Genomic DNA, 14,837 nt, shown 5'->3' on the forward strand with positions numbered 1-14,837 from the left:
TCTTTGGATCCGTTTCTCCAACCCTATTGGACGACATACCGACGAGTATCTCCATCACGGTGGGACAATCACAATTCTGAATACGACCGAACCTCGACCAGAATTTTCATTTCTAATCCGATCAGCAAAATTTAAAAGCATGTCCAACAGATTAACTAACGCTTTGTTTTAAATACGCACAGCGTGAAGAACGATTATTTCTTTGTCCAACGTACAAATAAATCGTTAAGAAATGTCGCTGATGTGAGAACAAGCCACTGAGCGATGAAAGATTCCAATTCCAAGTGGTGTCACTTCAATAGTACAGTCGCTAGATTAGGACCGGATTTACTTTACTGTGTGTCGTGTCTGTGTGGTTGTTTTCGGTAACGCACTCGACCATCATCATCGTCTTAGCCGTGGGTTTTTTGAGTTTTGATAAATGGATTACATTTTCACACTTACGCTCAAGTTTGGCACTCTTTGATCGGATAACCGTTCCACGAACCCCCTTAGTACAGCAGCATCTTCCTGCTGCTCGTGATGGGTGTAATTAATTATTCCACTACCCCCGGAAGGCACGTATTGAGAACGATGATTTAGACAAATTCCTCGCCCCCTCCTAAAACCTGCAACCATCCCCGAGAACCAAGTCGGAACGGACTGGCAACCACAAATTATCCTTCCGAAAGCACGTAACGCCGCCTGGCTTCTTGTGAAAGTGTTTTCGATATCTGCAAGAACATTTGCGCGCCTAGCCACACCGGAAGCCTCCCGTTTTGCTCTCGGGCGTTCTTTATCTTTGGTTTTCTTCTAATGAAAAAGCCCCGGGTTTTCTGCCGCTCGTTCTGCGAGCTCTTGGGAATGAGGAACTTTGCAAAGTGCCAGCGGGCTCCCGAAAACACCTTCCTTCCCGTAGATACGCCTAGACACCCGGATGGGGTTTTCGCAAACCAGTCGGCCACAAAGTGTTCACACCTTTTTCTCGCTCCTTCGCCACCGATTGCTATCTAATTATTTCATTGTGTTTCGGGTTTTGCGAGGTTCCCGGGCAAACGGCCGCGATGAAAGGTGGAAATTTTATTTTCCTCATTAAACTGTCAACACACGAATTTGGCAACGGGAGGCAAAACCCGGTTGTGTGTGTGTTCGCGCGCTCCTTTTTTCGGCTTGTCCTCCCGGAAGCTCCGGGAAAACCCATGTGGCGGCCATTGTTTACCATCAGCAGCAGTTGCAGAAACGGAAGAAGAATTTTGCCAGCATCAATGTTTTGGTGGGCAAAAGTTTGGCCCGAAGGAACGCTTTCGAAAAACCGTTTGGTGAAAAACGTAAAGGAGCTTCTTTCTTGGTAGTGAGCGCCGGCAGCACCATCATCACAGAGACCGCGTGTGAACTCATCGACCTTTTACGGGGGTTTTGGGTGGTGCTGTATGAATTTACAACGCCCAAAGGGCACGGGAACCGGAACAGAAAATCTATTCTTTTCGCTCCAAAACACACACAGGCAAAACAAACGGGTCCCGGTTATACCTGTTCCATGTTTGTGGTTGATTTAATGGTGGCTTCCTTTTTTGCGCGCGTAAAACAAGTCGTGCTCTTGGAAGGAAGCCCGGTTTTGATCCTAAAAACAAACACGTCTTCTAACGTATGTAAGACGCTCGGGTTGTCGTAAACACGGTTTCACGACAAAATTTCTTGGAGACCGTGTGCGTGTGTGCTTGTTCTTGAACCACACGCCCCTGCAGGTCAAATACCGAGATGGCTGGAAATTAGGAGGATGTTCCTGGGTTGTTGGGTTTAAAATAAAGTTCTCACGGCCAGACGGACGCGAACAGGCAGCATTTGTTTGGTATAAAATAGTACTAAAGTTTGATTTTTCAGTAGAAAAGCTTCAACAAGATAATTTGCTAGGTTTGAATACACATTGCATAACTTTAGGCGTTTGTTTCTTGAGCAAAATTTATTTAATTTTTTTAACCAGACTTTCGACCAGACAAACGATTCGATTTCGAGAATTCGTCTTTATTATCAAAATTATCTATTTTAAGAAGCTTTTTATTAACTTGAAGTATAATAATAGTTCAATGACTTCTCCATCAACCTAGCGAGAGAACAAATTTTATCGGCACCATCTTCCAACGTCACCCAAGGTAGAAGCTTTCGCCCTAAAACCATAAGAAGTATTTTTAGCAACCTCCTTACGGTGCTGTACCTGGAACCTCACCTGCCAAAAGCATTTCACTAGCCTTCCAGCTCCAAGCTGGGTCGAGAGCGTCGTATGTATGGGTAGAAATTAATGCGTATGTAATTAGAAAGCATATTTCTTGTGACGCGTTTGACGGTGGAACCGGCAGCAGGAATGGCAACCACAGCACCCCAAACCCAAAGCAAACGGTAAACAAGTTTGCAATTTGCAACGATTCTTAATCACAATCACATCTAATTAATGATTTCAATTTATAATCCCATAAGGCCTATTCTGGGGTTGGGATGGAAAAGGGCGAGCCTTTACACGTACCAACAACATGCTGGCTGGCCTACAGCTGTCGATGAGTGGTAACGAGGAAAAAGGCGCAAGGATCATTAGAAAACCGACAGCAGGGAAAACAGTTGGGCTGGGCTTGCTTTCGGAAAATTCCTTTCCGAAGGTGTCAACAGCCTCCACACACAAAGAACATCCAAAGAACGGGAGAGGAGTCGCCCAAGCTACACGTTGGCGTGAAATTTGTTTCTAATTTAATTTCACCCACCGATCACCCGGAGGGCATCAAGAATCGCATCACCACGGAGTTTCCAATTTGTCAATGGGAAGTTTTTTTTTGCTTTTTCGCTTCCCGCTACCTGTCTGCTGATTGTGTGTGTGTGTTGGCAAATCGGACGCTTTTCCTCGTTGGAATGTTAGATGAACTTTCGCGCCATGGTAAGCGACCGTGTTTTCCTAATCAAGAAGACGTTTGAATCACACCTTCTAACGTTCGACGCACGTCCTCCAACCAAGGAAGTAGGTGCGTAAAAACATCTGCCTTCCGGTAAACGATCTCAAGAGTGATGTTGTTCACACACACAGCCATCTCCCCACGGTGATGGTACGGAGATGTGTACGAACACAAAAATTCCTAATTTCTAATCGCGAATAAATATTCAACACAAATGTACCTCTTGGAAGAAGGCGACTGGGAAGGGGCACTTACCACGAGGGAGGGAGATATGAAATCCGCCTGCAAATGAAAATGCCAAACGCCCTCGGGGAAAACATTCGCCCTCACGCTTCCCTCAAACCTCAACTGAACTGAAGAAGCTGCAGTACGAAAAGCAGCTGGCAGTTGGAAGTTCGGAAAAGAACACGATTTTAATTAGTGTCAGCATTTGTAAAAACTTTTAATAAAGTATTCTCGGTTCGGTTCGGTTTGCGCTGGATAAGCAACAGCAGGGGGAAAACAGTGCGGTTTTCGCCGGTGGTAGCATACGGGCCATGTGCCTCTATTACAGGTCCCCTCACCCCGGACCGGTGGGAAGAACAAGCTCTTACGGCCACGGCACAACAAATGGCGCGAATCCCAGAGTGAAAGTATTTTTATTTGGGAATTATCGAATTGTTGTTTTCATTTGGTGTTTCGGGGAGTGTCTTGGTAGGGTGGGAACTGAGAAAACCCCCGGAATGGTCGAAGGGTGGGTGTAAGATTTTAATTAAATCTCTACTTTTCGATCGCTGCCGACAGCCCGGGCCGCTGGAATTGACGGTCCCAAAAGTTGGAATAAATTTAGTAGATAAATCAGCGGCTGCCTATTGGAAACGCACATAACGGGGGCCGGCTGCAGCAGCAGCAGCAGCAGGGTCAGTGTGATTTGTTTTCGTATGCCATTGTAAGTCGTGGGACAATCGGAGGGTCCTTAAGGGTGTGATGATTACTGCTTTTCCCCAGTGTTGATGATCTTTAGCCGACCAAAAGCCGCTTATTTGAACGCAGGAGGGAGAGTTTCGGTGAAAAATGTCCTCGAGGAAATACATTACACTTTACAGTGTGTTTCTTGACGTGACATTTGATTTACACATCGGAACAAAAAAGAACACTTCTTGATGTATTGGAAGTAAATAGAGTTTATAAATGATGAAAGCAATTTATTTTCCCTCAACATGAAATGTATTGTAATGCGAATGACATTAATGAAATAAAATAAAACGCCTGAAGGTAGGCAATCTGAAGCACACATTATCTGCTCCTTATATGGTCGAAAGGATTTTTTATTCTTACTTGTGTTTCGGTGTTAAAATTAAATGAATAAAATAGACTTGTAAATTAAATTGTCTATTTATAATTGAACTTGTTACTTAATTAACAGATAATCACACAAATCGGTTGGGGAAGTAAAGATGACTTCGTCTATTGTTTCCATGTGTAAGTCAATTTCACACACTGCCAATAAATTTAGTTTCGGGGATAAATAATTCCCTTTCCCTTATCCCATCTGGCACTGTTAAATCGAATTTTCCCCTATTACCACCGTACCGTAAATTTCCGCTTCATTTTTAGCAAAACTCTAAAGCAACTCATCACACACCCTTGTTACCCCTTAAAAACCCTAACGTGAACCTGAAAGGCTCTATTTATCACGTTCCGCCATTTTGGGGACAAAATATCCTTCTCGGACCGCTCGTTCGGGTCGACCCATCGGCACCAACTCATTATCATCATCGCTTACGTCCGTGTGCGCACAAGCTATCGATGTGGAACAAATTAGCAAACGCGATATCCTTTCCCAACTGGCGCTTGCTGTAGTCGGTGTTCGGTCTCACGACAGCGAGACCCATAATCATAACGCGTCGCGGCAAAACGGAAAAACGTGCCATGGAAATGTCGCGAAAGATCTTTTGGCATGAGAGCACACACATACACACAGCTCCATGCACGAGTTTTCTTTACCTTTTCCCTGCCCTCCCGATCTGGCGCAGTGTCTGGAAGGTTCCGGAGCGAGCGCGACCCCTGTGGGTTTTTGATTTTCCGATTGGCATTTTACTAAAATACCATTTTCATTCCACAAAAGCAACCCTTTACGGCCTTGGTTGTGGATGGGAAGAATTTTACCTTTTTTCCTCCGGTCCCATCCCGTCCCCCCGCGGGTCGATTCAACCGAGCGTATGCACCAGCCTGAGCCTTAACGAGCCGGTGCGAAGAAAATGCGCTCGTCTTTGCGTTCTAGGACGCGAGCTGGCGAAAAACGTTAAAGTTTTTCGGTTTCGGTGATGATGATGACGATGGTTGGTTGCCTTGAGTGGTACTACGCTAGAGTGAGTTTTAAAATTTAATTAGGTTCCTTGATTTATTGTAAATTACCTGTCAATTATGCACGAAGCATGTAGATTGGTGTGGCAGCGCCCTAGAACTGTTGGTCGGTACGTTGCCGGAATCGATATTACCGATCAAAGCACTGCAGCAACCACCATAAAAATGCAACATCTAGTGATTAGAGGAGCGAGACACGTTAACGGCTGTCCGTTTCTAAATGCCAATACGCCAATTGGTTGGACAAATGCTAAAGCGAAGTCCAACGTAAAATCTAATCCTTCAATCACATTTGACATTTGGGGTGTGGTGATGGCGTAAAACGAAAATCGACGTCTTTTTTTTCCTGGTGGTTTGTTGATCAGCTTTGATAAGAATTTCATTCCCGGTGGTTTCAATTAAACTGCTGGTGTCTTTTACTGAAGAAGACACCACCGGGACCCGTTCGTGGCGGATTGCATGTGATTAAATAATGAAGCATATCCTTCGGGTTTTCCCGGATGTTGTCATTATCTGCCCACCGTGCAACCATGGGGAAACAATTCCCGATTCTCGGTAATTGCCCTTCACTTGAAGTTAAGCGTGTACGACGGATGGGATGGGGTGGTGGCCGGGTGAATGAAGCGTGGCAGACAGGTGACCATTTGCTATTAGTCTGTTTGTTTGTTTGCCGTCGGTAAACAGTTCATCTTCGTTAGCCGTTAATTAGCGATGACATCGTTCTTTAATCTGTCCCCGGTAGTTGGTGTTGTCTGTGCCCGGACTCCTTGCCGCCCTGGGTCGCCGTGTCCCTCGAGAGATTATCCCGTAATGATGGATGCCAGGATAGAGGGATTATGAGGGTTTAAGCAGTCGAGCATCATCGGCAGGTCTCGCGAGACGATGGGTCTCCGGGATCTTCCGCTACAGTGTACAACCATTCGCAATTACGCAATTAGTGTGTGAAATAGGAAAGAGAAAAAAACAACAACATCGAACAACTTTAATGAACAACGTCTTTCCTTTCTCTTTCTCATTTCAGCGGGACACTATCGTGCTGGACCCGACCAGCTCAGACATACGCAACTGCGTCTCGAAAGGCAAAAGCGAGGTAAGTGCGAAGTTTTGAAGAAATGTATATGATGGTTGCTTGGGATATCCGCAATCGGTTTCGAACATTATTCTTCATCATAAATTGGCTTATTATTTCAAAATTGGAGAGTTTCGAGCTTTATAGTTAAGAATTCATAGTTTTTTTAGGATATTAGAAGAGATCTAGTATCTCGTCTTCAATATAAAAAAAAAATCCCCAAAAATGCTCAATCATGAAACATTACATTTTTCTCCCGCCCTGTTTCATGTAAGCCCACATTTTTCTTCAGAAAATAGGACCTACGATAGCAGACACTGATAAATAATTGAAATGCTTCAGCTTCGAAAAAACGGAAGCATTATACCCAGACAGTATCTCATCTACATGATGCATGTTCCTTCGCATTGTTAAACATGTTAATAGCACTGAACAAAGGAGAGAGTCAAAGAAAAAAACACATCACTAACCGGACAGACACCACACAGTTCTGTAAAGACAAGAAGCGAAAAAAAACGACACGTTTCCCCATTATTTAGCCTTCGTTTTGGAGAGCGTCTGTACCATCGGGTAGCTCTTGTTGCATTTCCCGGTTCGGAAAATGGTCCCCGGCCAGCTTCTGTGTCGGCTGAAGATAAACTTTCTACCATTGTATCATCCGGTTGTCTTGAGTGTCGTCTGTCTATCTCCGCTAGACCCGATACTTGAAGGGAGAGTACGAGTACTACTTTTTTTTAGAAAATCGACCCCGTTCCTTTCCACTAACCTCTCGTCCCCCAAATTGTAACGGGAAGAAGTATGCTCTCCGACAGTGCTGACTTTTGTTCTTTGGTGTGGTACGCGCACTCTTCGCACTTTAAATCAGTGCACCAGAGCAAATAAATTGCAATCTGTCGACCATTTATCTTACTACCGAGTGGGCATCCAAGGGGGTTGGAAAAAGGGAAAAGATTCAAAGTGTTGTGCTCCCCGCTTGTTGAGCCTGCAGGAACGTTCCAAGAAGAACAAGCAGATGTTGAACTTTATCTGTGAATGGGCGTTATGTGCGTTGTATGGCCCACCGTGATCTCCACCGACCGACCACAAAACGTCTTGAATGGAATGTCTCGAGCCGGGGCCGAGGGAAAGTTCCTACCCTCAGTTGCCTTTAACGGTATGGACGGAAGGGAAATTCTGGTTAAAAAACGACCTGAACTTTTTCCTTTTCCCCAAATACACAGACGCAAGGGTCACCTGTAAGACCGACGTTCGACGGACGGAAAAGCGAGACAGTTAACGATGGAGAAGCAAGTCCAGAAACTTCTTAATAGGTGTATAGGTGCGAAAGGAATAATTCTTCGAAACACATAGCCTCGTCTCGAAGGGGGTGGGAGTCTGCTACAGCCGAGGGGGAACGTAGAAAACTGTACATAGCCTGCTGGCAGGAAGCGCTTGAGCCTTCCGACATGTACCTCATCAATTGTACTTTTTAAAACTGGAGCGGCCAGGAAGGGGTCGGAGTCCGATTGTTTCACAAAACAAACTAGTTATGGAGCAGCGAAGCGGTGAAACGATGGGATAAGTATAAATTTCCAGCAAAACTTTCTCCTCGCTCACTTGAAGATTGTTGCAGTTGCTTAAAGCAATCCCGGCTTAGAGTGGACGAAGGACACTCTTGAAGTTAAGAACTTGAAAGAATCTCAGCTAAAGCGGACGACTTCAGGATTGCGTTCTAACGAGTCAGACGTTGCTGGTCTCTTAAAGCGTGATTTGAAGGATAGTATGTAAATGTGCTCTCTCAGGCCCACTGAAGACCCCTTTGCTATCGGAGGAAACTCGTCGTAGTCCTAGGGCAAATGTTATGCCATGCTTGCCTTGCTTCAATCAATTTTTCACTTCTATCACGCAAAGGTGCATACGTTCTTGCCAATCTATTCCTTACCTAAAACCTCTCCCGGAAGTAAGTGTGGCACCTTCGCACGCATCTACACGCATCCATCGTGTGGTGTGGTTCTTGACGCTCGGTTCGGTTCTCCATCCCTAATCCTATCCTTCCATAGTACGGTGAATCCCGTTCCCCTCATTGAATCCTGGGGCGATAATTTCCCATCCTGCAGCTTCACAAACCCTCCCACCCCTCCATTACCAAGCCAACTGGAGTGAGATAAGAGATGGATGAAATCTGAAAATCATGCTGGTAATAACCGACGCTGAGCAGCATAACGCACGGAAGCGGGCGCACCCGAGTTGCGACACGGAAAGTTAAAATATTTACTCAATTGTCTCGTGGAATTTATGGTACGATGTGTGCTAATTTATGTGCCTGTTCGTAAATACCACATTTCTCACAAGACATGCGTAAGGTATATACCGCCTGCATGATACGGTCGACTGGTTCTGCAGTCTAGGAGCGGTGCATAGAGAATCCCTGCCCTTTTGAAGGTGACGATGACGCCTGGTGGTATCCAAATCTGGACACAGAACGGGAGAAGACATTTGTGACCAATCGGAGCACGACGACACAGCACATCTTGGTCTTTGGTAATGCGGTTAAATTCGCGCATTGGGACAGCTCCTGCGTGGTTTATGGCGCTTCACGTTGGAGCATAATACATTAACGTTTCTTCAGGTTGAGCAATGTCCTGGATGGAAAAACAAGGCTGTGAATTGAATTTTAAGCTGCATTACAACGTTCAAGCGGATAACGGAGGTTTCCGCAAGGCAACGATATCCCTTTTAATCCTTTAACAACACATAAAGTGCCGATTGTGTATCCTCTTTGTAAACGATGGAGAAATCTTCAAAACGACATCCAATTTAAACCACAGTTGTCCACATTCGAATGCAACTCACATGGCCATTCGAATCTCTCCCTCGCTCTCTGTGTGGTATTGTTCTAAATGGCAAACAGACACATAAAGCATTCTTTATTTCGGCTTTTACTATCACCGATCGATTCGCTTCCGGTTCCGCTCACTTCCGGCATGAGTCATCTTTTCTCATCGGCTCGCCCTATTTCCCTATCCCTGCTTATGCATGCGTGACATATGTATTTCTTCTGTTATCCGATCTTGATTCATAGTGCAGCGCTGGGGCATTTGGCACTGTGGGGATGGGGAACGATATCTAGCTCTAGTCATCTTTATGGGTGGCAAATGGGAAAATGCTTGTGACGATATTTGTCCATTGGAAAAGCATTCGGGGGAGCGCCGGATGGCCGATTGCCCATTGTCGATTGTTGGGTGGAGACTATATTGACGTCCAAACTCTCCGAGCCAAATCACGCTCTTGGTCAGCAGATTTTTGTTGTTCAGTCTTATTCCGTCTTCGCTCTTATCATGCCTTGTCCATCCCTTATCCGCTCCTCGTCCAGCTTGTTAACGGACACGACGGTTCTGATTTTCATACAAATTTGAATCGGAAACGGTTTGGTCGGGGTTGGGAAATTTTCGAACTTGGCAAATCTGTAAACCAGCATCCAGCACCAATTCCGTTCGGGGTGCTCACAAAAGTCAGTCATTGTGACGCTATCGAGTTTTCGTTGCCCATTTCCGGTCTGGTCGGAGTTCCCGCAAAGCCGGACAGAGGATGTGTGTGTCTGTGTGTGTGTGTGGGCGGGTTTACTCGATGACGGGTGATGTATGATGTCCTGTACGATATTGTTGCGAACTTTAGCCACGTCCCTGGTCCCCGGCAAAGGACTTTGTTTAATCTGGTCGTTAAGTTTTATGTAGATGAATGCAAAATTCACCACTAAAGAAGGGGGTGATCGGTCAGTTGTTAGTTGTAAGAGAATGAATGCTCAATTTCGATAGGAACGGAAATGTAGTCAAAGTTTCAGAGTTGTTTTTTATACATACACACTCCGGAAAACTGTCAATTCTCTCTGGCCAACCATTTTATGGCGCGGTGACGTTCGATCAGAAATTCCGCCCGGACATTAAACCGGACCGGATGAAGTGAAATAAAGCGGCTGTGTATCGATGCCAAACTTTGCCCATGAAAATCATTTACCACTGTGTGTCGAGGCGTTGCGTCTCGATTTTTAAGCCATCCATGTACCCAAAGTGAAGCCGCTTTCTCAACTGTATCGAACAATTTGTTTCCTTCGGCAGTGCTTGCTTGCCCACAACTTCGACTCAGGAAACCTGGAAGTCGTTTTTTTTTTTTTGGCTTTGCCGAAGACTACTCAAACTTATCACATAAATCGTGCCCCACTAAATGAACAGTGACGTGTACGACGACGATGGCGCAAACTGGGCAAGTGGCTCGCGGGTAAACCCCCGTACCGCAAGCAGTCTGCGGTGTATCGTGAGGGTTGACTAATGGAACGCGACTCTGCCCTTCGGTGAATGGTTGCGTCGGAGGATGGGTTTTAGCAAATTTATGAACTACTAAATTGAAAATTATTTCCCGATAAGCAAGCAAGAGAGTGAGAGTGAGAACGGGAGCACGAGGGTGTCTATCGGGCAAAAGTTAATCACGTTGAACATAAATTACCCAACGCCGCTGCCAGTGGCGTCCTTCTCCGGTGTGGAGTGAGATTTGTCCTCCGGTTGTCGGTGCTGAGGGTCGCTCTGCTGGCGAACATAGGGACACGCAAGTATAAGAAACAAAATAACACTTTTTATTCGCTGAATGAAGTCGCTCTCCTTCTGTGTTATGCTTTTTGCGGTTGATCGATTTTACTATGGGTTGGTAAGGTGCGAAGGCCAGGCCACACAGGGAAGAATTGAAGAAGCAGCTCGGAATAGGGGGCGTTGGATATTGGACAAGACGATTACAAATGATGAGTTATTTAGAGCAATCATTATGTGGCAGGGGTTTTAATGTTGCAGTAACGATCAGCTAATCATGGCTGGTGGGACACCCCTTGTGACTTGGCACGGGTGTAAATATTGAAGTTTATTTTTATGTCCTAGGGGTTCCTAGGGTGCAAAAACTTGAGATTCATTTTATTTTATGAGTAGAAGAATATAGAAAATATTCCAATATAAATTCCATCTAAAAACCAATAGTCGAATGCTGCCAGATATTTATCAAGTGTTTGCCTGCAGACAGCGCTGTCTGATCCTTAAAGGATAGAATAAACACCCAACAAATCTCTCATAAATCGCTCTTTGATTCCAAAAATTTGATCGTTCTCTGTCGCCGATTCAAAATCTAGACTTAGGTCCACCGGTTGGTCAACATTTGTACAACCTAAATTATCGTCCATTATTGAAGGATGATGTCCACTATTTGCGCTGCAAGAAATTCATCTAGGTCTCGTAATGCTGTACCCAACCATTTACTCTTGGGACATCTCGGAATGACAACCCAAAATGTCTTCACTACCAATAACCATCCAAATGCATCCCTCACTCATCATCATCACCTCATAGCGGGACAGACAAACACGCTCATATCTTACACGATGTCGTAAATAATTCAACGCAACTCCGCTAGATAAGAATACGCTCAGTCATACAGCCGCCCCCGTTGCTAAAATTATCCTTCAACCTCAAGTCTCTACGGACATGGGGTACACACGGTACAATAACAACCGACAGGAGCATCTTTACAGACACACTCGTTCGGGGCTGATGGTCATCAAAGTATTATCCAGCCGTACCACACAGTAGTTGATATCCAACCCCCCATCCCTTACCGAAAGACAGCCAGCCCACTCAAGTGTATCATGCTGTGGGCTGTGAAGTGTATTAGCCATGATTGTGGTCAAGGATCTTACTGGGCACTAAATGCACTGCTCAAGTCGGCCAGAGTCTTCTCCATCAAAACCCGGCCGGTGGCGGGGTACGGTGATATTTGCTGAGAGCGAATGTCGTCCATTGCCCCTTTTCGGTTACAGAAGGAAGGTCTCATTAAAATTCATTGGCGTTAATAACTGTTGCCTCGGACATTCATGAGCGTGTGTGTGTGTTTCGAATATAAGATCTCCCTGGGTTTCAAGAAAAGGATTCATGTACTACTACACCGTATCTTCCATGAAGCACTCAGTATCTGATGGTGATGCTGTGCAGGAAGAAATCACTCTCATGCTGATTTCTATTTGCCTTTCCCTCTGAGCAAGGTTTTGTTGGCCACATTACTGCTGCTGCTCCACTGGCCACATTACCCATCTGGTGGTGGTAACATTTTCCAACCATTCGCCGGTAAGCTTTACACTTCTTCACGATGTCTGTCGGTCAGATGCATGAATTGATTAAAACTTTGACACGTTCATTCTCCCTGTCAACATTGAGCCGCGCTGTGTGTGGATGTGTGTCGAACCACCCGCGCGCCCTCATCCACATGGTAAAGTGCAATGATTCGTACTTGATTTAAATTTTTAATCACCGTACGTAGTGCTCGATGCCTTTAGAACGTGGACTATTCGTACCAAACTAACCAAACATTCATACTTACTACCCGTAGATCTATTTGCGAGTCTGACAACACTCGCATACATGAGTTGGACGCGATCGAGCTGAAACAATTTGCAGCTCGGACAATCTGATTTGCAACTCCATAAATATTCAATGCTTACTAACTTCTCTGCGGTCACCGAAGTATTCGATAGTTTAGAGCCTGTAGTAGAAAAAACTCGAAATAAAAACGCCACCAGCATGTAGTGTCCTGCCTGATGTCCTAAAGTACATTGTTGAAGCATTTTTTTGCCGAAAAACACACCGGTAAAGTATGTGGGGAAGTTTCAAACTGCGCCCTTTTTGGGTTCGGTGGCAGCAAGCAGGCAGGCAGGTAGGGTTAAAATTTTAAGAGGATTTTAAAAGCAAATCAATGTTGAGTTACTACACGACGCCGTACGGGCGCGGTGACGGTGTTGTTCCATTAAACAATTTACCCCACCGGTGCCTGTGTTCCGTTGACCAGAGCGTACAGTGGATGAACTATTCCTCAGAAGAAAACAACAACTGTTCCATCAAGTATGTGTGCTGGTTTGCTTGCAGATAATGTTACAAATTTGAGGTAACGCAGGAGTTTTTCATGAAGTTTAACGCCTAAAAACAGGGGCAATCCTTGGGCTTGATTGGTGATACCGGTACCTTTTGCTTCCATGTGGCTAACCACCCCATGTCAACCCTTGTTGATTAGGAATTTGCACTGAATCGGGCGGGTGTTGTTTAAAACATTCCAGTGCAGCAGAACCTAGAAAAAGGAAAGCTTCCGGTGGAAAATTGTTGTTGATCTTGTGCTTCAGAACTTTCGCCACTAATTGTGTGAACCTGTTTATCCTGTTGTTTTAATGAGCATCCAATAATACTCGCCTACAGAAAAAGCGTTTGGCTATAATTACGGCCAATGAGGCAACCTGGTCAAACTTTTCTGCTTTGTTCTACTAATTTGAGTGTTTTATTCTTTTGAGCAATGTTTTGTTACATTTTGTTAGTCTTTTTACACATATAATTACCTTGTTTCTTTGTTCGCTTTGTACTGATTTCGGTTAAATATCTCCCTGCACTTTCTCATTTACATTCTTGCGCTAGTGAACAGCACACTTTTAAATAGTTCCATGAAAGATACATAAAAATCTCATAACTTACCCGTTTTGTCCTCCTTTTTTTGCACTACCAGTTGCACTATCTGCCGCTGAGAAATGTAAACTGTTTGTATTTGCTCACACTGCAGCCTTTTTGCACCTCTGTTGCGAAATAAAAACCATCTGTGTATGTGTGTGTGTGTGTGTCTGTCCACCCACCCACACATACATGTGCGTGTGTGTGTGGGGGGGGGGAATGCAAATTTGCAAAATATTTTAATTATTCCACTCCGATAGTAAAATGGCTGGCTGCCTGATGCAGATCCTCCCCCGTTTGTGTGTGTGTGTGTGCATTCGCATCGTATATGCATGGATGCAACGTTGCACATTTGTGCACGGGAGCATAAATAAATTCGGATGTAGGTCAATGGAGCTCGCGCAAACCAAACGAGCAGCGTGGGGGTTTTTTGTTGGGCAATGTGTAAAAGTGCCTCGTGGCTATTGGACGTGTAGTCGGCTATGGGGGGGCGGCCAGTCGGTTTTTAAATTTGGACCATTACAAATAGCACCCCAAAATTGCCACTTGTGGGATCGGAGACAACGGTGGAAAAGAATAAAAAAAGAGCTCTGGCACGCACACGGTCGACACAGCCAGCAAAGCGGGAGTGTGTTTGATGCAAATGTAAATCGGACCCACTCGGCGAATGATGATGAAAGGAAAGCAATGCCGCTGTACACCCTCAGACACCCAACTATAGCTTAAAAACAACTCGAAGCTAGTTACAATTGCACCACACAACCGAAACTGTGGTTGCACACGTTTCCGAACCCATGAAATCTATTGCAACGGGTGGGGGAAAAAAAGTGATGCACGGGAGAAGGTGGTGTGTATTCTTCATTCTCGTGATAGGGATGAAATGTTGTTACTTTATTCATGGGACTGCTGTGTGCAGAGCCATGTTTTGAACATAATTTGTGTTGTTTTAATGCCGACGAGCAAGTAAATGCGAAACTGATTCCATGTAGCGGAAATGTGTTTTCTGTGTTT

General features: G+C 45.0%; 1 protein-coding gene across 4 annotated transcripts in view; it reads left to right on the forward strand.

Moving 5' to 3' along the window:
- LOC118514336 (semaphorin-2A-like) overlaps positions 1–14,837 on the forward strand; it is a 270,841-nt gene that overhangs the window by 194,591 nt on the left and 61,413 nt on the right. For all 4 annotated transcript variants that reach the window (XM_036061148.1, XM_036061145.1, XM_036061146.1 and 1 more), the window contains exon 5: positions 6,283–6,351. In XM_036061148.1, coding sequence (XP_035917041.1) covers positions 6,283–6,351 — 69 coding nt within the window. The remainder of the gene's footprint in view (positions 1–6,282; positions 6,352–14,837) is intronic.

This window comes from Anopheles stephensi, chromosome 3, assembly GCF_013141755.1.
Source record: "Anopheles stephensi strain Indian chromosome 3, UCI_ANSTEP_V1.0, whole genome shotgun sequence".
Classification (NCBI taxonomy): Eukaryota; Metazoa; Arthropoda; class Insecta; order Diptera; family Culicidae; genus Anopheles; species Anopheles stephensi.